Source organism: Giraffa tippelskirchi, chromosome 10, assembly GCF_054371585.1.
Source record: "Giraffa tippelskirchi isolate mGirTip1 chromosome 10, T2T-mGirTip1v1.2.pri, whole genome shotgun sequence".
NCBI lineage: Eukaryota > Metazoa > Chordata > Mammalia > Artiodactyla > Giraffidae > Giraffa > Giraffa tippelskirchi.
In genome coordinates this window covers 113,870,206-113,897,257 of record NC_137284.1, presented here as the reverse complement: position 1 = coordinate 113,897,257, position 27,052 = coordinate 113,870,206, and the positions used below count along the sequence as shown (strand labels likewise).

General features: G+C 40.1%; 1 protein-coding gene across 3 annotated transcripts in view; it reads left to right on the top strand.

Moving 5' to 3' along the window:
• LOC145523848 (uncharacterized) overlaps positions 1 to 27,052 on the top strand; it is an 85,349-nt gene that overhangs the window by 36,132 nt on the left and 22,165 nt on the right. Inside the window, exon 5 of one of the 3 annotated variants that reach the window (XM_081534957.1) lies at positions 12,452 to 12,562. The exons of the other annotated variants lie outside the window; for them this stretch is intronic. Within the exon in view, the coding sequence (XP_081391083.1) occupies positions 12,452 to 12,562 (111 nt within the window). The remainder of the gene's footprint in view (positions 1 to 12,451; positions 12,563 to 27,052) is intronic. 3 annotated transcript variants of the gene reach the window in all.

Genomic DNA, 27,052 nt, shown 5'->3' with positions numbered 1-27,052 from the left:
AGGAACAAGAATGTTTTAATTTCATGGCTGCAGTTACCATCTGCAGTGATTTTGGAGCCCAAGAAAAGAAAATGTGTCACTGCTTCCACTTTTTCCCCTTCTATTTACCATGAAGTGATGGGACTGGATGCCATGATCTTTGTTTTTTGAATGTTGAGTTTTAAACCAACTTTTTCACACTCTTCTTTCACCCTCCTCTTCATTTTCTGCCATTAGGCCTCAAATCACATCTGAGGTTGTTGATATTTCTCTTGGCAATCTTGATTTCAGCTTGTTATTCATCCAGCCTGGCATTTCACATGATATACTCTGTATATAGGGCTTCCTAGGTGGTGCTAGTGGTAAAGAACCTGCCTGCCAATGCAGGGGACGTAAGAGACTGGGATTTGATCACTAGATCGGGAAGATCCCCTGGAGGGGAGGACATGGCAACCCACTCCAGTATTCTTGCCTGGAGAATCCCATGGACAGAGGAGCCTGGCTGACTATACTCCATGGGGTCACAAAGAATCAGACACGACTGAAGCGACTTATCATGCATGCAAACATTCTGCATATAAGTTAAATAAATAGAGTGACAATATACAGCCTTGTCCAACTCTTTGTGACCCAATGGACTATAGCCCATCAGACTCCTCTGTCCATGGGATTTTCTAGGCAAGAATACTGGAATGGGTTCCCATTTCCTACTCCAGGGCATCTTCCTAACCCAGGGATTGAACCCACGCCTCTTAAGTTTCCTGCATTAGCAGGAAGGTTTTTTTTTTTTTTTTTTTTTTTACCACTAGTACCACCTGGGAACCCCATTATGGCAGTCTAGTCTTTATTTAAGGAATGCCTCAAGTAATCCTGAGACTTTGCCTGCCTTTGCAGGTTAGTTAAGAGTGGGGTTGGGGTTGGACCCTTCCCCTCCCCTTTACTAAACACACATCATGTTTGTTACAAAATCTTCATTCATTTATTCAATAGTTCATGTTGAACTATTGAACTTCTGTTATGTGCCAGAGATCATGCAAGGGACCAGGCAAATAGCACCAAATTGGCAAAACACTTGTGATATGATGACAAAGTGTTGCCACATTCAGAGAGGAGAGGTCAGTTCTTGAAGGCTGATGGAGTTTTGGAGAACTTCCTAAAGGAGGTGGTGTTTGATTTGGAGAAAAATTGAATAGAGATGAAGATAGGGAATTTAAAGGAGAACATTAATTTGGAATCACACTTGATGGTACATACATGTATGAGAAATATCCATGTCATTAGTGTAGTGATAGTTTTTTTAAAAAATTTTCTTTATTTTCCAACTTAGTGGTTTTTAATGCCTAAAGGGAGTAACCGGCCTTGTTTGAACTTGTTTACATAGATGGGGTCCAGAGTTGCCTTGCCCCTAGGCTGGTGGGTCAGTAGAGGTTTCATGGTAGCTTCTTGTTTGACCTGAGCAGATGACATCTCCCCTTTTGCTTGCCTTGCTTTAAAACTTCCTCAAATAGGGAAAATGATATTTACCTAACCTACCACTGTTGTGAGGAAAAACATAAAGAATATGGCAACACACTTCAGAGAATGAGGAACTGCTCTAAAAAATGCCTAACAATGAGTATGCTTAGGTTAGTGAGACACAGAAAACAATGGGTAGAAATGGAAAATTCAACAAAAATTACATACAGAGGTTTTAAAGATTTTCTTCCTTCCTCTGTAAATGTAAATAGAGCATTTACAACACTCTATTATTGAATTTAGATTTTTTTCTTGCACTTAATTGGTCAAAAGCCAGGCGAACACTCTGAAATCCTCTTACAGGTTAGACACTAGCCAGGGTCCATACTCGAAAGGACAGAGTGATTGAACCACTTCCCTCTTTGATTACTTCTCTGTTTTCTAGGTTTTGGACATACAGTTTGTACTATATACATTTGCCCTTGTAACTTTGAAGTCATTTTGTTTGTCTTTGGGAGTCTCTCCACCTTCACCCCCAAATATATATCCTGGAGAAGGGAAAGGCTACCCACTCCAGTATTCTGGCCTAGAGAATTCTATGGACTGTATAATCCATGGGATCGCAAAGAGTCGGACACCACTGAGTGACTTTCACTTTCACTTGGGGGTCTCTCCACCTTCAGTTCAGTTCAGTTGCTCAGTTGTGTCTGACTCTTTGCGACCCCATGAACCACAGCACGCCAGGCCTCCCTGTCCATAACCAACTCCCGGAGTTTACCCAAACTCATGTTCATTGAGTCGGTGATGCCATCCAACCATCTCATCCTCTGTTGTCCCTTCCTCCTTCTGCCTTCAATCTTTCCCAGCATCAGGGTCTTTTCAAATGAGTTAGCTCTTCACATCAGGCCAAAGTATTGGAGTTTCAGCTTCAACATCAGTCCTTCCAATGAACACTCAGGACTGATCTCCTTTAGGATGGACTGGTTGGATCTTCTTGCAGTTCAAGGGACTCTCAAGAGTCTTCACCAACACCACAGTTCAAAAGCACCTTCACCCCCAAGTATATATAGATTCCTGACCTCCTGGAGAGCTTGCTTAATGAGGATATTTTGACAAGGCAACTCTCTTAAGGGATCTGATCAAATTAAAACAGCAGACTCAAAACTGATTTCGACTCCAGGATCATGAGGTGAGCTCAAGGCATATGCCCAGTTTGATTCAAATTCCTCTTCCTTTTCCTGGCTCAGGATGGAGTTGAAACTTACCCTAGTCTTTTCCTAGACTCTAAGTCCAGCTTGATTTATATAATATACAATGTTTTGTGTCCTAGTTTGAGTTTCCCTAGAAGCAGACCCAGAGACAAGGATTTGAATGCAAGTAATTTATTTGGGAGGGTTAGGAAACACAGTCAGGGAGAGGGAAATATTACAATGAGCGGCTGGAGCTGAACCTGTGGAATAGTAGAGGATTCAGAACTAGACCCCCTAGATGGCTGGTGAACAGATTATTTAGACACCAACTCCAGTCAGTTATTGGTTGAAGGCTGGGGGAGGGGTTGTTAATTCCTGGCAGAGAGCTTGGCTTAGTTCCAGAAAGAGCCCTTGAGTTTGGAGATACAGGGACTGGCAGCAGGAAGTCATCTTTCCTCTTAGGAGCACACTGATGCTCCAACTGAATGAAGGAGATTTCCCTGCTTTTTCTTTATACTACAGCCTCTCCACATTCTTCAGACACCCCAGTACTTTCATAAATATATGCCTTTACATATAAACCACTCAATTCAATACAAGAAATAACTGAGCTCTCACTAAATGTATTAGGCATGGGAGATACATGGACAAATGGCACAGAATCTGCCCTTAGAGAAGACTTGACTGACCCGTGTATCAAGCCAGTGCTTCTTAGGCTATAACAAGCATATGAATCCCTGGGGATCTTGTTAAAATACAGCTTTTGCTTTAGTAGGTCTGGAGCAGGGCCTGAGATTCTGAGTTTCTAGCAGGCTCCTAGGAGATGCCAATGTTGTTGGTTCCCCAGCACTTTAAGGAACAAAGCATTATGTGCATCTGACTGAGTCATGGCAACTGTTCAGATGGCTCTATCAACAAAATGAGTCATAGCCTGATTCCCTTACCATGTGTAGACTTCACCCTGGTCTTCTTCTTCTTCTTTTTTTTTTTAAATAAATTTATTTATTTTAGTTGGGGGCTAATTACTTTACAATATTGTAGTAGTTTTTGCCATACATTGACATGAATCAGCCATGGGTTTACATGTGTTCCCCTTCCTGGACCCCCCTCCCACCCCCCTCCCCTTCCCATCCCTCTGGGTCATCCCATTGCCCCAGCCCTGAGCATTTGTCTCATGCATCGAACATGGAATGATGTTCTGTTTCACATATGATAATATACGTGTTTCAATGCTATTCTCCCAGAACGTCCCACCCTCACCTTCTCCCTCAGAGTCCATAAGACTGTTCTATGCATCTGTGTCTCTTATTCTGTCTCACATATAGGGTTATCGTTACCATTTTTCAAATTCCATATATATGCATTAGTATACTGTATTGGTGTTTTTCTTTCTGGCTTACTTCACTCTGTATTATGGGCTCCAGTTTCATCCATCTCAATAGAACTGATTCAAATGTATTTTTTTTAATGGCTGAGTAATATTCCATTGTGTATATGTACCACAGCTTCCTTATCCATTCGTCTGCTGATGGACATCTAGGTTGCTTCCATGTCCTGGCTATTGTAAACAGTGCTGCGATGAACATTGGGGTACAGTGTCTCTTTCAATTCTGGTTTCCTCGGTGTGTATGCCCAGCAGTGGGATTGCTAGGTCATATGGCAGTTCTATTCCCAGTTTTTTAAGGAATCTCCACACTGTTCTCCATAGTGGCTGTACTAGTTTGCATTCCCACCAACAGTGTAAGAGGGTTCCACCCTGGTCTTCTTATCCCCAGCTGTGTTTGAATTCCAGTGTGCCAGCCTCCCCAGCACAAGTGAACTGAGGGCAGTCAGAATTATCTTACCATTTTGCTGGGGTGTGGAAGAGACATGATGGTGGGTTCAGTCTGGGTGCTGATATTCGGGGGGTGGCAGGTAAGGCATTTCTATACATTGCACTGGTAATAGAGTCAGGTTCTCAGATTGTATCATTTTCTTTTCCACTGCTGAAGACAGTTAAGCACATTTTCATTGTCACGTCTAGTTGAGATATTTCATAAATCTGCAGGGTAATCATTTAGAATTAAAGTTCTTTCCCACTAAAAAGTGTTCACAGAGGATATGAAACTTAGCAAAATGTAAAGGCTTTTTTTCTCCCCACATCATGAATGTGCTTCCTCAGCAACTAACAACTTTCAAATGATCTGTCACACTTTGCATAATTAAATCACAGTCTCAATGACAGCGAATCATTGCAGGAAGAGCTAGACAGCACTAACAGAGCATGGAGTATGGAGAGGGAGAATTTCTTGGTTAGTAAATTTGTCTTACATCAGGCTAACTACTCCACTCCAGTGACTATAGATGTAGGGAAATAAACTCTCAATTTAAATCGACTGAAAGAACATTTCTAGAGCACCAACTGGGTGATGCCTGTCCTTGAGGAATCTACAGTCTTATCAAGAACAAGAGTTCAACAACAAAATAGAGTTCACCTTTGATGTGTCAGGAGCACCATCCAGATGATGATATGATAAGTTATCATAAGGGTCATTTGAGGAAGTCACTTTAAAATACAACTTTTCATGTCCACTTTCCTAACACTCATCAGCCACTGAGCAACATATTTCTTCATCTCTTGTAACTTTTCTTTTTTTAAATATTTATTTATTTGGCTGCATCAAGTCTTAGATGCGACATGCGGGATCTAATTCCCTGACCAGGGATCGAACCCAGGCCTCCTGCGTTGGGAGCTCAGAGTCTTAGCCACTGGACCATCGGGGAAGTCCCCTCTTGGAGCTTTTCTTCCTCCAAGACTTTAAATTCATTCAGTTCCCCATCACATCATTATATTGCCATCTACTTTTCCTGTACCCTACCCTCACTAAGCATCACCAGGACTTCCTATCTTTTTAGATGAATGTGGTAATTTGGAACATACAGGAACATAGACTTTGGAGCCTAATTTTCTGGGTTTGTGTGAACTTGGGTAAGTTACCTAATTATACTGTTAGTTACCCTCATCTGAAAAATGAGGGTAACAGTGGTATTAATATTATTTCATAAGGTTCCTGTGAGGATTAAGTGAATTTAGTAAAAGCACATAGAACAGTAGCTGGCTCATAATCATTAAGCATGTGTTTGCTTAGTGTTTGCTCATTACAATTACTGATCCTTATTTTCACAGTTCTTCTCCAGCTGCATGGCTTCTGTTTTCTCCTGACGGATGGCAGTCAGCTTACCATGCCCACCTTCATAATGTACAGCTCTGGAAATGTCTGGAGTTGGTCTTTTCCTCCCTCACTGCTAAAATGTCAAGTGTCATCAGAGAAGATGGGGTCATAAACCCTCTTGGTGTGTCTGTCAGGCTCACTATGATCTCCATTCATGGAAAATGTCCCCAGTACACAGAGGGTGGTGGACTTACAGCCTTTGTGAGCACTTGTTCCATAGCTGTAGCTGACTGGTCTATGAACAGACCACTGACCTATCCTGGACATAACCATTCTGTCTCCCAGGAAGTTGAAATTGAAACAGAGGTCTTGATTTGAACATTTGATGGCAGAACTTTAGAGAGAGGGTCCCTGATGTTTTGATGCTGAGGCTCCTAGCATTGCTCTGTCTCCCTCATTTCTCTTGGCTTCTGTTGAGATACTCCCGTGTCTTTCCAAGAAATTCCTTTTTCTCATTTGTTGACCATTTCTACTTTCCACATGCAAAGGAATCTCAACTGGGGCTGCCAAGAAACAATTACAATGAGCTCTTCTTCAAACTCAATGCTATTTAATCTCAGATGGTCCATCACTACAGCTCAGCACTTATTCATTCATCTCTTTTTTTGACTCCCTGGAAAATTCTCCACTGCAGTAACAGTCAGAAATTCATTCTACTCAGGATGCGTTCAACCCTCCACCTCTTCCTCGCACCTACTCTTCAGTGCAGAGGTTCTCAATCCTGCTACATATTGGAATCACTGGGAACCTGAGAAATACCAAGCCTGGGTTCCACCCCCTGAAATTTTGATGTAACCCATTGAAGAGCAGCCTGGGTTACTTCAATGTGTAGCCAGAGTTGAGAATCACCCCCAGCCAGACCAAGACTACCCTACCCAAACTTATTCAACAGACTTGCACTTCCACAGTTTCCCCTTTCTCTGGTCCTTTTCTCTTTTCTTCCAGGCTTAGAGGATGATATGTACTTGCTCTTGCAAAGGCCTCCACTGGTGAAGGTGGCCAGTCTCTATACTATGTTAATTTCCCCACTCTTCCGCTTCTTCCCTGTTCCTCCAGCCAAGCCTTGGAATGCAGCCTACATTCCATCACGTGTTAAACCAAATTAGGAAGACTGAAAAATAGATTTACCTTTCCATACATCACATACTTGTTTCTTAATTATCACAATTAAGAGTTTTTAATGAGTGGAAAATATGCAATAATAATAATAGCGAACAAATAATAGAGTGCTTACTATGTAATACCAGGCACTGTACTATGCATGTCTCATCCCATAGATATATATCTGATCTCATTCTCAAAACCACCTGGTGAGGTAGAAGCAACTGTTGCCACCTTATAAATGACAAAACTGAGATACAGAGAGGCCAAGGAGCTTGCCCAGAAACACAGTCGGGACCTGTGTAACTAGGATTCAAGGGGATTAATAATAAGCATTTAGTAACAGCCATTGTTTTTTATTTAAGAAACTTATCTGTGTCTGTTTTGTTCTAACTTAAACAGTTCTCTGCATATGGTTAACTTGGAGTCTGATTTTTTAAATGGCAGTCTGACCAGAATTTTAAAATTAAGACAAAAATTAAACAGCTGCTGTCCCTTAGCCTACAGTCACTTATTTCTGTAGTAATAGCCTTTTTTTTATGGGAAAGAAAATGTGGAAGGGTAATTGACAGCATTTTATAGTCTGTATGAAGGCCAACAACTGTCTAATTTAGCCATGTTATATGCTAATATTGATTAAATTCAATGCTGAGAGTTTTCAGCAAAGGAAAAAATTCAATCTATTCATATCAGCCTAAGAGGGACCATTCATGGGATTCTTGCTGTTTGTGATTGACTACTGCTAGGGCAGACATGGGGTAATGCAGTTACTCTCAGTGACTATTTTCTACTTTCCTTCGGAAGTTACAGTAGTGCTCGCTGGGAGCACTCTTTGCCGAGCAGTCTGTACAGGCCAACAGTGGAATTACCAGCCAAGCACCAGCAGGCAAGTGAGGCCACTGCTGCTCCCACCATCATAACCAGCTCACCCAAGTGACAAACAGGCCAATGCTACCACCTGGGCTACAAAAAGCAATTGACTGCTGCTCAATTAAGCAGAAATGAGACTGTCACTCACTGAGGTGGAGATGTGAGAACTTGCCTTTTCTGGTTCTCAATAGCAATTTGTGTTTTGGAAGTTATTTTACAGTTGTAATTACAAAGGGAAATGAAGTCTGCTTTGGCAATGTTACCAGGTGCTCTTCCTTCCATTATGACCTTGATGAATAGGCCCCCAGAGCCAACACTGGCTGGTCTGTTAACTGGTTCTATTACGCAAATGCAGGATTGAAAAAACACTATTCAACTGAGGCAGCAGCTTAAGACCCAGGGAGGTGACTGTCCTCATTCAGACCATTAGGTGAATCATATATTATCTTTAAACTCAACGGCATCTTTTTAGACCAAAGAAACCAGATTCTAATCCAGAATTTTTGCTTAAAAGTTAGATCTCATGAGCTAAGATAAACTTAGGGTCATCAGCTGAACCAGTCTATGAATTTGTTTCTAGTCCCAGAGAATTACCTGGGACAAATAGAATCAAATCGCATGACTAGCTCTGATCTCAGGTTGGCTTCAGGGAGAGCAGAACTCTTCCAGAGTCTTCTGCTAATTTCTACCACAAGGTAGGTCCCTTCACTTTTCTGTGCCCCTTTTTGCCTTAAGGGGGTTTCCTAAAGGAGGACTGCTGAGAAAAATGCTATGGAACAGACCAGAGCAGAATCAGGGTTCCTAGAATGTTGTAAGGGATTTGAACAGCCATGCCATCTTGTCCTCTTTTTGACAGTGGGAAGAGACTGTGAGCCTGGGAGGTAGAGTGAATACCCCTGGCCACATGGTCTGTTGCAGAGCCAGCTAGAGAAGCAAGTCTTTGAGTTCCAGGCCAAGGGCCTCTTTAGAAGAGTCTTAAATGCTGTGCGGATCCAATGCAAAAAATCATAACTTAGTGCTTCAATTTGACACCCAATGGGTTGCACAGCATTTACTATTTGTATCTCAGAAATAGCAGTAGCTTGTGGTCAAATGGTCACGCCATTCCCTCTTGAAATGGATGTCACTGCCATGTCTGTATTAAAGAAGGCACCAGTGATATGACATTTATTAAGCATGGACCATCTGTCAGGTGCTGCCCTGATCAGTTAGCTTTCTGATGGGATTCCCATCCACCACCCTCCTCAGATAAATGAGTAGAGTGGAATCCTTTTATACCCTTCTGGCTAAAAAGTTTTTTCCTCTGAAGCTCAGACACAGCAACGGAACTAACCAATGAACCTTCATCTCCCAAGTACTTCAGAAACTCTACACTTCTGGTGGCCTGAGCAAGAAACCACTTGCAAAGAGTTGGGTTGGTGTGCTAAGAGCTAACCCTCTGACCCTTGCAATAAACAAATAGTAAAGTTGTCTTTTGCTAGTCAGTACAAAACTCCCTCTCACTGCTCTAAAAACCATTTGGAATTGGTCCAGCTTACATATCTGTTGGATGTTTAAGAAATAGATTAAGAGGTCAGCAGGGAAAACGAGACATCTCCAGATGGTTGTCTAAACGGACAATGGTAAGAAGAAAGGAGTGTGAGGTGGGGAGTTGGGGGGGGTTGATTGTGCTGAAACAGAGAGGGACTAATCAAGGCCACAGAATCAGAGAACCCTAGAGTCACCAGGTGGGGGAGTCTGTATTAGAATTCTTCCTTTGAGAGTAGAAGAAAACCCAAGTCAGTGGGATTAAACTATATTGGGCAGTACTTCTTAAACTTTAAAGTACACATTAATTACCTGGGGGATCTTATTAAAATGCAGATTCTGACTCAGTAAGTCTATGATGGGGCCCAAGATTCTGCATTTCTAGCAAGGTAATGGCAATGTAACTGGTCCTCACACCATACTTGTCAGGTTATTTGGTAGGCCATGGTCCTAACAAGACAACTGGAGGAGCAAGCTTCAGGATTCCCTTATCCAAAGGCTCCATCTTGTCCTCAAGAATCCAGTTTCTTTCCATTTCTCTGCACTGCCAGCTACAGCTTTGGCCAGAGTCAAAGGATCCTTCATCTACTGTTCAAATGATGGCTTCCAGTCATAATCTGGGCTGCTTGCCCCTTCATTCTCATACAGTAAGTGAGAGATTGCTAAGCAAAGCTCTGGAAGTTCACCCCATTGGATCAATTCAGGTTGCATGCCCACCTACAAGTTGATAGCGGGTCAGATGAATGGGATATGTGAACTTTGTTTAAACTTTTCAGGCCTCATCTCTCAAGGTGGACAAAGGAGGAGGTTTTCCTGAAACACAAGAGCTTCATGGGCAAAAAATGGCCAGTAGATTTTAAAAATTTGGTACACAGGAGGGGCATGAAGATATGGATGCTAGGTAGCCAATCAACAGAGCATTTGGTTATGATAGCTGGTGAAGAGTGTGGGCCCTGCATTCTTTGCCGATCTTGGGTCCGTTGATGACCTGAAGCTTCTACTCTGTTTGCAAAGTAACATCCATAAAGGATCCTGACAGTGTCATATCCCTACCCCTAACTCCTCACTTATAATCCATTCAGTGAAGGAGGTAAAGCAGAGACAGGGACATTCATATTTCATGAGTGAAGTGTGTTTTCTAGTCTCCCTCTTCTACATTATGGACCTCCTTCCTTGCCCTTACAGTGTCTATGGCACTGTTACAAGATCCAAATGTTTTCTTGGGGGAACTCAGTAAAATGCACCTACCCTCTGTTTCACTTTCCAAGGTGATAACTAGCTGATCTGATAAACTAAGTGATATGTGTATGTGTGCATGCTCAGTAGCTCAGTTGTGTCAGACTCTGTGACCTCATGGACTGTAGCCCACCAGGCTCCTCTGTCCATGGGGTTTTTCAGGCAAGAATATTGGAGTGTGTTGCCATTTCCTCCTCCAGGTGATCTTCCTGATCCAGGGATCAAACCTACGTCTCCTGCATCTCTTGCATTGACAGGCACATTCTTTACCACTGAGCCACCTAGGAAACCCTGATATCATGTGTGCCCAACAGTAAATGTATTGCTTCTCCCAGAGGGAATATGGTGACATTTTTAACTTATGTCCTCTAGAGTTGCAGCATCCTGAGTTAAAGGACTAAGGCCAACAATGGGATTCCAGGCATCGTGACAGGCCACTGGGAGAAGACATTTTTGGGTAACAGAGCTTTTGGAGCCCCTTAGGCCATAGCACATCAATAGCTATGTATTCTCACCAAGAGACAATGCTAGCCCAAGATGGATGGGAAAATGACTAACAGTTTAAATGCTGTTTCTCATAGGGGAGCTTTCTCTAATTGCAGTGAACGCACACACACACTCACAAACACACCCCCACTACCAGCACTATAATGTAAAAAACATGTTGCTTACACTTATGTTTAGAACTTAACTCCAACTTGCTGCCATTTTTGTTTCTCTTCCCCATATTGTAAGTTCCTTGTGCTTGGTACAGTGCAGATATTGAATAAATTTATGTGGCAAGCAGAGCTGAAGTAGTGAGGCCAGTTGTAAACCCACACCAAGATTCTTATCATGACTGCTTTCCTAGAGATTCTCTACAATAAGCATAACAAGCATACCACCAAGACTCAATTCACTTGTTTTTGAAATTGAAAGATACCATTAGGAGTGATCATTTCCAGCCATCAGGAGATACATTCCAAAAGGAGGAAGCAAAAACATAATCAAGAATTGAAAACTAATAACATCTAGATATAACTTGTCCCCATATTTACAATACCCTTCTCAAAAAAGGAAGGAAGCGAGAGAGGGAGGGAAGGAGAGAAGAAGAAGCAGAGGAAAATAGAGAGGGAGGGACGAAGGGCAGGGGAAGGGAAGAGATTGCTGGCAGGGTGAGTACTTTGGTTACTGAGCAGTGGGGCTGAGTACTAAGTTATTTTCTCTTGCTGCATCAGTTCTCACAAAATAAAGTCAAGATTAAAGATTAAAAATGAGAGTCTTTTGAGGATTACACAATATTGTCTGTAGGTTCTAGTAAATTTTCATTTTAAAAACAGCCGAGGCAGCCAGCTACGTTAGGAGTGGGACACTTCAAGCCCTCCTAACGGAGGCCAGGAGTGCCATCACTGAGAGTTTCCTGTGTAGTCACCATCATCAGCTCTGACACAGGACCACTTTGTTTTGCACCCAGAGGAACCCTGTACCAAGGGGGAGTTAGAGCAATCTTGGCGCTCCCAGAAATCTTCCACTTTTCATTTTTTCCCCAAACTGGCAAGAAAACTATTTAGATTTCCATTTTTAAAAGTGCTAAGTTTTGCTTAACACTAGTTTAAATGATTGGATATTGGACTAATAAAAGAATAGTTTCATGTATAAGTTGAGCCTGTAAAAAACTTTTCCAGAATCTGCTTCCATGGTAAGTTGTGAAAGCTGCTGTTTTGCTCAGAGAACCACTAGAGGTAATTTTCAGTTCCTCAGATCTGGTTGAGGAAGTAAAAAGAGTGGGGAAGGAGATATTTTTAGTTTCCTTTCCTCAAAATGGATAATATTCTATTGGGAAAATGACATAGGAGATCACATGGTTTTATATAGCTCCATTGTGAATGTACATTCTTGAAGTTTCAGCGTCTGCCCTGGAAAACAGAGATGGGGAGTTGGAGAAGTGGAACAAAGGGAAATTTCCTTTCTCACCTGCAAGAAGCTTATCTTCAGCCTTATCTGCCAAGGAAGGTATGAGGATGAGGCCTTCATCTTCAGGGAATGCTTAGAACTTTCTAGCTATGGGTACAGCTGTACACAAGAGAGAAGTCAAGTATAACTTCCTATGAAAAACTAAAAGGGTTAAAACTCAAAAGAGAAAGAAAAAAAAAATTTAATGAAGGAACTAAGAAATGGACACCAAATTGTTATAGAGGCCTATTTTCAACTCTTGCTTTCATAAAACCACATTCTAGGATGACATTTAATAAGGGGAAAGAGCTGAGTTACTTCACCAGAGGTTTGGGCCATGGTGCCATTTCTGCTATTCACTGCCGTGTGCCTTAGCAAAACCACTTAACCCAGCAGGGCACCCAACTAATCCTGATTTTAGCCCTGAAAGTCCTGAGCCCCTGAAAACTTCTGTCTCGGGAACATTAGGCTGGCTTTTCACTCTGCTTAACCCTGCTGAGTCTTCTTTTTACTCATGTAAAACAAGGGAATTGGATTAGATCACCTAAGTCCCATGTAGCTCCAAGTAAAACTGGTTACCTTACATTGTTCCATTATTTTGTTTATTTACACATACTTGGGCGACCTTACCAAAGGTCTGAGGAAGAGTATGAGGATAAGCGGTATAAAAAAAAAAGAGTAGACTTTACAACCAGAGTCACAAAAATATCGCGAATAAAAAAACAACACCAAGGTTAAAGTGGTAACATAGATACACTGCCATTTGATCCAATAATTATTAAAATGGAGTGGCAAATCTGGCACTGAGATACCTGGCAGTCAAAACAAGAGGGTAAACATAATCTATAATGTGATACATGTTATCCATGAGGGAAAGTATCAATTTCTCAGGAGAATAAAATACTTTTCTGGGATTTTGTCTGAAATTTACACACGTCTCCTTATGTAGAGGACACTGAATCCTGTCAAACACTGTACTTAACAATATCCTAAGGGCAAATGCAGTAATGACTGTCAAATGGCTGTTTATTGAGTGTCTGTCAATGTAAGCCGGAGAAGGCAATGGCACCCTACTCCAATACTCTTGCCTGGAAAATCCCATGGATGGTGGAGCCTGGTAGGCTACAGTCCATGGAGTCAGTGAGAGTTGGACATGACTGAGAGGCTTCACTTTCACTTTCACTTTCATGCATTGGAGAAGGAAATGGCAACCCACTCCAGTATTCTTGCCTGGAGAATCCCAGGGACGGAGGAGCCTGGTGGGCTGCCGTCTATGGGGTCGCACAGAGTTGGCCATGACTGAAGCGACTTAGCAGCAGTAGCAGCAGCAATGTAAGCAGAGGATATTATACCAAAACAAGCTCAGTGGAAACAATCCTGCCAAAACAATATGGTACAAGATGATATTTTGGAAGCTGGCTTGAAAAAGAGAAAATCTACATAATCCAGAACACTTGGTATACTACATGTCCATCAAACAATCCTCCTTAGATTAATATCTTTCAGCCAGACTTTTTCTTGGTGTATAAGAAGTCTAAGATTGTAAATCATGGAAGAGACACTGAAGCCTGGACCTCAGATAGAACCACTCCAAGGGTCCACTGTCCATGGCCTTGTGGAAGGCCACCCCTGGATCCCTTTCCTCATGTCCTCTCCTCCCCTCACTCAACCCCCACATTGCAGGCCCTCGTACTTCTCCTACATGAAGCTCTCAGGACTAGTTCCATCCTTCTTTTTGATAGATCGAATAAAATATTAGCCCACAATGTACAGGTGAGGTCCTCCTATATTGTGTCCAGAACTATTTATCATAAAACATTTAATTCAGAATTTGACTTAGATTTATCTTTAAATAACTGTCTGTTGAAGTGTTTTTGTCCTCAGTGAGCTCAAATTCCCAAGACAAAGTATAGTAGTCTTTGCAGACTAACAGGCTTTTTCCAAATAGTTATGGCACCTACAATTGCCTGGGGAATGTGGGTGGGAATTTTGGAAGAGAAATTCCAATTTTTCCATGGCAGTTGCCAAGACTGGGAACTTTTCTTTGTTATACCTACACACAGATGTAAAGACAGGGAAATTAAGAAATTGGAGGCAGGTGAAAGTAAATAAACACCTTGCAGAAGCAGGGTCCTTTTTAAAAATTACCTATTTTGGTTTTCTTTTGCTTATAAAAGTGGACTTTTATTACAAAGTGGATGCTTATAATTAAAAATTCAAACAATAAAAAAGAGTAAAAAGTGAAAAATAACATTTCTTTCCCCTCAAAGGAAGATATATTTCTTGTATATCTGATGCAAAAATGATCAAAGATGGTCACCAAGGCTCTAAATGCCGTGCTGTTGTGCTTAATCACTCAGTCGTGTCAAACTCTTTGCGACCCCAAGGACTGTAGCCCATCAGGCTCCTCTGTCCATGGGAATTCTCCAGGCAAGAATACTGGAAAGGGTTGCCATGCCCTCCTCCATGGGATCTTCCCAGCCCAGGGATTGAACCCAGTTCTCCCACACTGCAGGCGGTTCTTTACTGTCTGAGCCACCAGGGAAGACCCAGAATACTGGAGTGGGTAGCCTATCCCTTCTCCAGGGGATCTTCCCAACCCAGGAATCAAACTAGGGTCTCCTGCATTGCAGACAGATTCTTTACCAGCTGGGTTACTTAACGAATAACACTACGTCTCTTTCAAAAAGTAGATACAAGCTATTGCTGAGTAGAAAATTCATGGCTCTCAGTTGGATCTCAAATCAAAGCATGCACCTTACCACTTCATAACCAAAACAGCTTAACAAAGTCTACCTAACATAGGTGGCCTCAGTTCACTTCAGTTCAGTTCAGTCGCTCAGTCATGTCAGATTCTTTGCCACCCCATGAACCGCAGCAGGCCAGGCCTCCCTGGCCATCACCAACTCCGAGTTTACCCAAACTCATGTCCATTGAGTCGGTGATGCCATCCAGCCATCTCATCCTCTGTCGTCCCCTTCTCCTGCCCCCAATCCTTCCCAGCATCAGGGTCTTTTCCAATGAGTCAACTCTTCGCATGAGGTGGCCAGAGTATTGGAGTTTCAGCTTCAACATCAGTCCTTCCAATGAACACCCAGGGCTGATCTCCTTTAGGGTGGACTGGTTGGATCTCCTTGCAGTCTCAGGGACTCTCAAGAGTCTTCTCCAACACCACAGTTCAAAAGCATCAATTCTTTGGCGCTCAGCTTTCTTCACAGTCCAACTCTCACATCCATACATGACTACTGGAAAAACCACAGCCTTGACTAGATGGACCTTTGTTGGCAAAGTAATGTCTCTGCTTTTTAATATGCTATCTAGGTTGGTCATAACTTTCTTTCCAAGGAGTAAGCATCTTTTAATTTCATGGCTGCAATCACCATCAGCAGTGATTTTGGAGCCCAAAAAAATAAAGTCTCTCACTGTTTCCACTGTTTCCCCATCTATTTCCCATGAAGTGATGGGACCAGATGCCATGATCTTAGTTTTCTGAATGTTGAGCTTTAAGCCAACATTTTCCACTCTTCTCTTTCACTTTCATCAAGAGGCTCTTTAGTTCTTCTTCACTTTCTGCCATAAGGGTGGTGTCATCTGCATATCTGAGGTTATTGATATTTCTCCTGGCAATCTTGATTCCAGCTTGTGCTTCTTCCAGTCCAGCATTTCTCATGATGTACTCTGCATATAAGTTAAATAAGCAGGGTGACAATATACAGCCTTGATGTACTCCTTTTCCTATTTGGAACCAGTCTGTTGTTCCATGTCCAGTTCTAACTGTTGCTTCCTGACCTGCATACAGGTTTCTCAAGAGGCAGGTCAGGTGGTCGGATATTCCCATCTCTTTCAGAATTTTCCACAGTTTATTGTGATCCACACAGTCAAAGGCTTTGGCATAGTCAATAAAGCAGAAATAGATGTTTTTCTGGAACTCTCTTGCTTTTTTGATGATCCAATGGATGTTGACAGTTTGATCTCTGGTTCCTCTGTCTTTCCTAAAACCAGCTTGAACATCCAGAAGTTCACGGTTCACGTATTGCTGAAGCCTGGCTTGGAGAATTTTGAGCATTACTTTACTAGTGTGTGAGAGGAGTGCAATTGTGCGGTAGTTTGAGCATTCTTTGGCATTGATTTTCTTTGGGATTGGAAAGAAAACTGACCTTTTCCAGTCCTGTGGCCACTGCTGAGTTTTCCAGATTTGCTGGCATATCGAGTGCAGCACTTTCACAGCATCATCTTTGAGGATTTGGAATAGCTCAACTGGAATTCCATCACCTCCACTAGCTTTGTGCGAGGTGATACTTTCTAAGGCCCACTTGACTTCACATTCCAGGATGTCTGGCTCTAGGTGAGTGATCACACCATCGTGATTATCTGGGTCGTGAAGATCTTTTTTGTACAGTTCTTCTGTGTATTCTTGCCATCTCTTCTTAATATCTTCTGCTTCTGTTAGGTCCATACCATTTCTGTCCTTTATCGAGTCCATCTTTGCATGAAATATTCCCTTGGTATCTCTCATTTTCTTGAAGAGATCTCTAGTCTTTCCCAATCAGTTGTTTTCCTCCATTTCTTTGCATTGATCACTGAGGCTTTCTCATATCTCCTTGCTATTCTTTGGAACTCTGCATTCAGATGGGAATATCTTTCCTTTTCTCCTTTGCTTTTTGCTTCTCTTCTTTTCACAGCTATTTGTAAGGCCTCCTCAGACAGCCATTTTGCTTTTTTGCATTTCTTTTCTATGGGAATGGTTTTGATCCCTGTCTCCTGTACAATGTCATGAACCTCTGTCCATAGTTCATCAGGCACTCTGTCTATCAGATCTAGTCCCTTAAATCTATTTCTCAGTTCCACTGTATAATCATAAGGGATTTGATTCAGGTCCTACCTGAATGGTCTAGTGGTTTTTGCTACTTTCTTCAATTTAAGTCTGAATTTGGCAATAAGGAGTTCATGATCTGAGCCACAGTCAGCTCCCGCTCTTGTTTTGCTGACTGTATAGAGAGAGAGCTTCTCCATCTTTGGCTGCAAAGAATATAATCAATCTGATTTCGGTGTTGACCATCTGGTGATGTCCATGTGTAGAGTCTTCTCTTGTGTTGTTGGAAGAGGGTGTTTGCTATGGCCAGTGCATTTTCTTGGCCGAACTCTATTAGCCTTTGCCCTGCTTCATTCTGTACTCCAAGGCCAAATTTGCCTTTTACGCCAGGTGTTTCTTGACTTCCTACTTTTGCATTCCAGTCCCCTATAATGAAAAGGACATCTTTTTGGGGTGTTAGTTCTAAAAGGTCTTGTAGGTCTTCATAGAACCGTTCAACTTCAGTTTCTTCAGCGTTACTGGTTGGGGCATAGGCTTCGATTACTGTGATATTGAATGGTTTGCCTTGGAAACAAACAGAGACCGTTCTGTCGTTTCTGAGATTGCATCCAAGTACTGCATTTCGGACTCTTCTGTTGACCATGATGGCTACTCCATTTCTTCTATGGGATTCCTGCCCACAGTAGTAGATATAATGGTCATCTGAGTTAAATTCACCCATTCCAGTCCATTTTAGTTTGCTGATTCCTAGAATGTCGACATTCACTCTTGCCATCTCCTGTTTGACCATTTCCAATTTGCCTTGATTCATGGCCCTAACATTCCAGGTTCCTATGCAATATTGCTCTTTACAGCATCGGATCTTGCTTCTATCACCAGTCACATCCACAACTGGGTATTGTTTTTGCTTTGGCTCCATCCCTTCATTCTTTCTGGAGTTATTTCTCCACTGATCTCCAGTAGCATATTGGGCACCTACCGACCTGGGGACTTCCTCTTTCAGTGTCCTATCATTTTGCCTTTTCATACTGTTCATGGGGTTCTCAAGGCAAGACTACTGAAGTGGTTTGCCATTCCCTTCTCTAATGGACCACATTCTGTCAGACCTCTCCACCATGACCCGTCCATCTTGGGTGGCCCCATACAGCATGACTTAGTTTCGTTGAGTTAGACGAGGCTGTGGTCCGTGTGATCAGATTGGCTAGTTTTCTGTGATTATGGTTTCAGTGTGTCTGCCCTCTGATGCCCTCTCACAACACCTACCATCTTACTTGGATTTCTCTTACCTTGGACGTGGGGTAATACTAGGCTAACATGGGTAGCCTAATATTCATGGGTAGCAGGAAAAATATTCCAGAAGGAAGAAATGTATCTTGAGTAGTTAACTAGTAAAGGCAGAAATTCATTATGAAATCCAGTGAAATTCAAAAACCTATAAAACCATCATATGCAGAAATTTAGATTTTCTAAGATACAACTTGGGCTGTCTTCATATGAGATGGTAGATCTGTTAGATTCAGATTTTTTAAGTTAGTGGGATTCTTCAGGTGGTTATAAGTTCTAAAACTATATTAAGGTTATTGGGTATTGAAAACTGGAGTATAAATGGCACCAAATTCAGCAAGAAGAAAGTAATCTAACTTCCTCGATTCTTGCCTCACTTTTTTATCTTTGTGGGTCCTTTTGAGGAAATCAAGACAACCATAACAGGAAAGTCTGTTCCTCAGTGTCGGTAGCAGCTGGAATTCTGAAAGCCTGAGAGCTGGAAGCGTCTGTAGGTTCTTCTCTCTTATGTCTGGAGGTTGATGATGACTGTGGGCTAAAGGCCTAGGTGGATCTGAGGGTCAGAATACCCATACATGGCTTTTCCTTGTGGCTTTGGCTTCTTGAAAACATGGTAGATGGGGTCCAAGGGCAAGTGTCCTGAGAGAATGAGCCAGGTGGACTTTATATCCTTTTTATGACCTATCCTGGAAAGTTATATACTAATATCATCACTCCATTTGTGGTCAGTCAAACTAAGATCCTAGGGGAGGGAATATAGACCTGGGGAAGTCTATGGACCTCCATCTCTGGGTGGAGAAATGTCAGGTACTTGTAAAAAGATCACATGGGATGGGATAAACGTATCAGTGTTGCCATCTCTGGGAAATTCAATCTGCCATACCATCCAAGAGAGGAGAGATTATAGTTAGTAATGACATTAATGCTAGAAAGGACCTGTAGACATGGTTAATGGTGTGCCTCTTTTGTCAGATCCTGGACTAACCATGCAAAATCACAGATACAGGTAAAACATCTTCAAAGTTGTGTCCCTACTTCACCTTTCAGTCTTCTATTTCTGCTTCCTTCTCTCCCAAAGGCTCATTGTCCCCTAATGCCTCATAGATGCCCAGACTCTTTCCTCTACCTTCCATACAAACTTATCCTTGGCCGTCCCAATTCGCCAAATCCCCAGGAGATCTCACTTTCACTTGCTAAAATGAAAATAGCTTAACCTTTTAGCCATTTTGGAGAATAAACACATTTCTACAATGGGAGGGCTCTGTCATATACCAAGGCTTGGTCTGGAAAACTGGTAAAGCCAATAAAGCTCTTGATAATTTGTGCTTTTAGGGAATTTACTCCTTTGTTCAAAAGAGCAAAAGGGTGTCCTTGATACTCACCCCACTGTTAACTCTTGTTATCTGTGGAATTATGTTTGATTTTTCTTTTATCCTTTTGTATTTTCAATCGTTTATAAGTTTTCCACAAAAAAATGTGTGATTGATTTTGTAATTGGGAAACAAAGCTATTTTAAAACAGTTTTATTGAGATATGATTCATGTACTTTACACCTGTTTAAAATGTACAATTCAGTTGCTTTAGTATATTCACAAAGTTGTGCATTCATCACCACAATCAACTTTAGAACATTTTTTATTACCCCAGAACGAAACTCTATACCTCTTGTGTGTCACTTTCTCATTCCAAATCTGCATCCTACACCCCTATTTTCTATATCTATAGATTTGCCTAGACTGGACCTTTCATGTAAAATGGAATCATATAACATGTGGCCTTTGTAATGGGCTTCTTTCATGTAGCACAATGTTTTTAAGGTTCATACATGTTGTAGAATGCATCAGTACTTCTTTTCCTTTTATTGCTTAACAATATTCCACTGTATAGATATATCACATTTTATTTATCCATTCATCAGTTGAGGGAAATCTGAGTTACTTCTACTTCTTGGCTATTATGAATAATGCTGCTATGAACATTCATTTACAATCTGAGAATGGAAACATTGTTTCATTTCTAAGCACCATAATTTTTTCCAAAGTGGATGCACCATTTTACATTCACACCAGCAGTGTATATGAGGGTTCTAAATTCTCCTTTTCCTTGTTAACATGGACTATTATCTGTCTTCTTCACTCTAGGCATCCTACTAGATGTAAGGTGACATCTCATTGTGGTTTTGTTTTTCATTTCATGAATGGTTAATGATTTTGATCATTTTTTCATGTGCTTGTTGGCCATTTGTATTAATACATCTTCTTAGGAGAAACGTTTATTCAAATCCTTTATCTATTTTTCAACTGGGTTGCCTTTTTTAATGAGATTGTAGTAGCTCTTTCTATATTTTAGGTAGAAGTCTTTTTATCAGATATATGATGTGCCAATTTTTTCTCCCATTCAGTGAATTGTCTTTTCACTTAATGATGTCTTTTTAAAAAATATAATTTTATTTATTTGGCCGTGCTGGGTCTTTGTTGCTGTGCGGACTTTTCTCTAGTTGTGGCAAATGGGGGCTTGTCTCTAGTTGTGGTGCATGTACTACTCACTGCAGTGGCTTCTCTTGTTACAGAGCAGTCTCTAGAGTGTTTGGGCTTCAGTAGTTGTGGCACATGGGCTCAGTAGTTGCAGCTCCCAGGCTCTAGAACATAGGCTCGGTAGTTGTGGCACACAGGCCTAGTTGTCCTGCGGCATGTGGTTTCTTCCTGGACCAGAGATCAAACCCATGTCTCCTGCATTGGCCAGCGGATTCTTTACCACTAAGCCACCAGGGAAGCCCCTTAATGATGTCTTTTGAAGCACAGAGGTTTTTCATTTTGATGATGCCCAATTTACCTATTTTATTTTGTTGCTTGTACTTTAGTGTAATATGTTTTTTTTAAAAACTGCATAATACAAGGTCACAAAGATTTACCCCCATGTTTTCTTCTAACAGTTTTACAGTTTCAGCAATCATATTTAGGTTTGATCCATTTTGAGTCAATTTTTGTATATGATGTGACATAGGAGTCTAACTTCATTTTTTGGTATGTGGATATCTAACTGTCCAAGTATAATTTGTTAAAGAGACTATTCTTTTCATTGTTGAATTGCTTTGTCAAAAATCAATTGACATAAATGTTTATTTATGTTATTTTGTTTGTTTATCAATTTTACTAATTGATTTATACGTCTACCCTTATGCCAATACTGCAATGTCTTGGATACAACAGTTTTGTAGTAAGTTTTGAAACTGGGACACGTGAGTTCTCCAACTTGTTGTCCATTTTCCAGATTGTTTTGGCTGTTATGGTTTCCTTGTATTCTCTTATGAATTTTAGGATCAGTTTGTCAACTTCTGCAGAGAAGTCAGCTGGAATTTTGAAAAGGATTGTGCTAAAACCAAAACCATAGATAAATCTGTGGAATATTGCCATCTTAACAATACTACATCTTCTGATCCATGAACATGTGATGCTATGCCATTTATTTAGGTCTTTAATTTCTTTCAGCAACATTTTATAGGTTTCAGAGCAGGAGTTTTGCATGCAAAATTTTGTTAAACCTGCTAAACAATAAATTTTTGTTAAATTTATTTCTAAGTATTTTAGTTTTTCTTGGTGCTATAACAAATGTAGCTATTTCCTTGATACTTTTCGTTGGTTCATTGCTACCATACAGCAATACAGGAGAATTTTGTGTGTTGATCTTGTATTTTACAACCTTGTTGAACTCATTTATTAGTTCTAATAGTTTGTTTTAGTGGATTTTAAGGATTTGCTATACACAAGATCGTGTCATCTGTAAATAAAGATAATTTTATTTCTTTGTCTTCAATCTGTATAACTTTTATTTCATTTTCTTGCCTAATTGCCCTGGCTAGACCTTCCAGTATAGTGTTGAATATAATTAGTAGGGATGGACATCTGTGTTTTCTTTTTGATTTTGGGGGAAAAACATGCAGCCTGCTGCAGTCTATGGGGTCACAAATAGTCAGACATGACTGAGTGACAGAACTGAAATGAACTGATGATATTGGCTTTGGCTTTTTCATAGATGTCTTTTATTAGATTGAAGAAGTTTTCTTTTATTCCTGTTTGTTGAATATTTTTTATCAAAAATGGTGAATTGAATTTTGTCAAAAGCTTTTTCTGTGTCTCTCAAGATGACTATGTGTGTGTGGTTTTTGTCCATATTCTATTGATGTGGTGTATTACACTAATTTATTTTCAGGTGTTAGTGTTGAATTCCTGGGATAAATGCCACTTGAGAATAGTGTGTGATCCTTTTTACATATTGCTAGTGTTTCATTGAGAACTTTGGGGTCAATATTCAGGAGAGATATTGCTCTGTAGTTTTCTTTCCATATGATATTTTTTATGTCTGATTTTGGTATCAAAATTATGGTGCCTTATAAAGTGAGTTGAAAGTCTTCCCTTCTTTCTTAATTTTTGGACAAGTTTGTGAAGAATTTGAATTGGTTATTCTTTATATATGTTCAATAGAATTAATCAGTGATGAAATCTGGGCCTGGGCTTTTCTTTGTGAGAGGTTTTTTGATTACTAATTCAATCTCTTTACTTATAGGCTTAGTCAAGTTTTCTGTTTTCTTCTTGAGTAAATTTGACAGTTCATTTCTTTCCAGGAATTCAACAGCGACCCACTCCAGTATTCAAAGCTGGAGAATTCCATAGACAGAAGAGCCTGGTGGAATACAGTCCTTGGGATCTCAAAGAGTCAGACATGACTGAGCGACTAACACTTCCTTTAAGTTATCTAAATCATTGGCATACAGTTGTTCATAGTATTCCTTTATAATGCTTTTTATTTCTGTAAGGCTGGTAATAATACCCTTCTTTCATTTCTGATTTTTAGCAATTTGAGTTTTCTCTCTTTTCTTGTTCAGTTTAGCTAAAAGTTTTTTTTCAGTTTTTGTTGATCTTCTTGAAGGATCAACTTTGGGCTTCATTGTTTTTATTTACAATTTTGTGTTCTCTATTTCACTAATTTCTGCTCTGATCCTTTTTATTGCCTTCCTTCTGCTTGCTAAAAAAGCCATTTTTGAGTTATTAAAAAGAAGAAAAATTATTTATCCAGTATACTATTGATGGCCATTTGGACCATTTCCAGATAGAAGCTACTATGGGTAAAGTTGTATGAACATTTTTAACATGTATTTATATGAATATATATTTTCATTTCCCTTGGATAAATATCTAGAGAAGGATTAGGAGTGAAGTAGGTGTGTGTTTAACTTGTCAAGAAACTGTCAAACAATTTTCCGAAGTAGTTGTACCATTTTATATGCCAACCAGAATCACCACACCTTTCCAACATGCAGTATTATCATTCTTTTTCTGTTTAACCCTTCTGATAGAAATATAGTGATATCTTCTGGTTTTAGTTTGCATTCCCCTGATAATCAATGAAATTGATCACCTTTTCACTCCTGTCAAAGTGATTGCTCAAATTTTTGTCCTCATTTCTATTGGGATGTTTGCCTTTTTCTTTTTGATTGAGTTCTTTATATATTCTGCATATGAATAATTTATGAAATAAATTATAGTACTCAGATGGGGTTCAGGACACACTACCCTAAAATATGGCATCTTGAATATTTAAAGTTAAAGGAATTTGAGAAATGGCATGTATAGGAAGGACTTTCTGATCTTCCCTTGAAGCAGGTCATAAATCCCCCTCATGCTGTCATGTGAAAGATGGTCTCCCAATATTCAGAGTAAAGGAGCATCCTTATCTCCAAAGATGAAGGGACACAGAGAGGAAGCTGAATGAACAGGCCTTGCTAAGTCTCCCCCAGTTTACTGTACTTACTTTACACCCTTTGTCCTATCATATCTCTCCACCCTTCATCAAACCTAGCATAAAAACACTCAGATTTAATCATTTCCTCATGTCTCCATTTCCTTATGAAGGCTCTTGAGTCATGTAAAACATATTAAATAAATTTGTATGCTTTTCTCTTGTTAACCTGTCTTTTGTTACAGGGTCCCAGTTAAGAACTTAAAAGGGTAGAGAAAAAATATTTTTCCTCCCTTACAGTACATTCACACAATGGACTACCAGACAGCAATCAAAGTGAATGAACTATTGCTATATACAGTTATGTAGATAAACTCACAGACATAAAAATGAGCAAAAAGGGGGCATTATAAAAATGTACATGCTGTGTAATTCTATATGCATAAAGTTAAAGAACTGGCAAAACTAACCTACTGTGTTATAAGTCAGGAGAGTAGTTCCTTTCAGGATACTGGGTATAACTCAGAGGATGCATATGGGGACCTCTGGGGTCTTGGTAACATTCTATTCTTCAACAGGTAACTGGTTACACAGGTGGGCCAACTTCATGAAAATCTATGGAGTTGTCACCTTGCAGTTTGTATACTTCTCTGAATGTTATACTTGAACACTTAAAAAGAAGGAAAATTGTGTTCTTGATAAAATGTGATAGTTACCAAATACTTGGTGTTACTAGCAGGTTCTCTGCATTTGATGTATTTCTCACTTATTATATTAAGGTGCTTTTTTTTCCTTTGCACTATTTTCCTTATGCATACTTTCTTTATATTGTAAGACTAAAAATTCATCTAATAATAGGCCAATAGCAGAGTTTAATTTTTCCTTTGCTCTGGACTATAGACACCTTGGCAAATAACACAACCTGAGTTCCCCAGGGCTACAAGACTGTAAAATCTACCCCTTCCCCATCAACCCCATAATGCTGAATGCAGTGCTCATACAATGAAATGCTGCAGCTAACACCACTGTAGCTACCCCTTAGGAATTCATTGTAAAAGGGTTTCACTGTACTTTGTAAAGCAATTTGGAATCCTTCATGATGAAAGGTTCTATATAAAGAAGGTAATATAATGGACTTGGCTTTCAACTTCTTTCATTTAAGTCTTAACAGAAACATGAATCTACTATATTAGCATCATAAACCAATAGGTGCTATATAAATGGTGAATAGAAATATTCTGGGTGAATAAAACTGCAAATATAGCTATGTATTAGCTAAGTGCTTTACCGAGTATTATGCAAATGAGGATTAATAAGGCAATTATACTTAATTTAAAAAATAATAATAATGTTACATTCTTCTAATTCTCTTGGCACCCATTGACTTAGTTATTTGGTGTGTGTCTGCCTCCTAAATCCCAAGTCTAAATGCAAATGCACAGAGCCTACTGTATAGCAAAAGAAATATTTTGTAATAGCCTATAAAGGAAAAGAATCTGAAAAAGAATATATATATATATATATATATGTTCCCTGTTGATCCAGTGGTTAGGCTTTGGTGCTTTCACTGCAGTGTCCTTGGGATCAATCCTTGATCAAGCAACTAAGATCCTATAAGCCACAGCACAGCCAAAGAAAAACACAAGAGAAGTTATACATATAAATGGATCACTGTGTTATACACCTGAAACTAGTACAATATTGTAAATCAACTAACTTCAATTTAAAAATTAAAAAACGGCAACTCACATGAGATTCTTCTTTGGAAGGAAACAGTCTTCCACTGGAGTTTCCAAACAAAAGCTCCAGCAAGTTAAAAGGGATGGAGACAAAGGAAGCCTCTCTCACATATTTAAAGAGTCCATAGTACTGGAAACAATTCTTCCAGGCCCTAGAAAATATGTAATACTACCCAGAGTTACTTTTATGCTTCCCAGAATTTCTTTTGGAGATTCGATTCTCCAGTGCTAAAAAAAAAAAAAAAGATCCTCCAGTGCTTCCCAACACTATGATCATCAGGTCTTACATCATCAAACAGTTGCTGTGCTTCACCCCAAAGATAGTGATAAGCAGAAATACCCGACATCATCCCTATGTGGAATCTAACAAGTAATTAGAATTCTGTTGATGAAAGGTGTGTTAATATGAATCATAAACATCATACTGTTCTTTCTTTATAACATCTTTGGGGAATGAGTGGTGATCCCTACTTCTGTAGAATCTGTAGTTCAAACAAAAAATTTTTTGTGGGTCTTCAAGTTCAGATTTACAGAGAAATGTACTAAATCTACAACTATTAGTTTTGTATGTATGTCAGATGAACTCCTCAACTTTATGGGTGAAAAAAGGCATTTCTATTTTGACCTCTTATTATTGAGCCTTACCATGATGGGAGAGAGCACAGTAAGGCTCTCACTAGAACAGCCCTCTGCACAAAATGATATAAATCATCAATTCTCTTGCAGAAACCTTCAAATTTCATTTTGAATATGCACAAAAAATTTGAAAGAGCTTGCACAGACTCAGGATGCTAAAGAGAGGATGGTAAACAGCTGTTTCCTGTCTCACTGAAGATGGGGGGCCAGACTTAACTGAAGTGGGAAGGGTGGGGTTTTATGTCTCTTGCAATGAAATGCGCAAGTTCCATACCCCAAGGAAAGCCGAGAATGAATCCCATTCTTATTTCTATTCCTTTTGGCTGCAACATCACAGATATT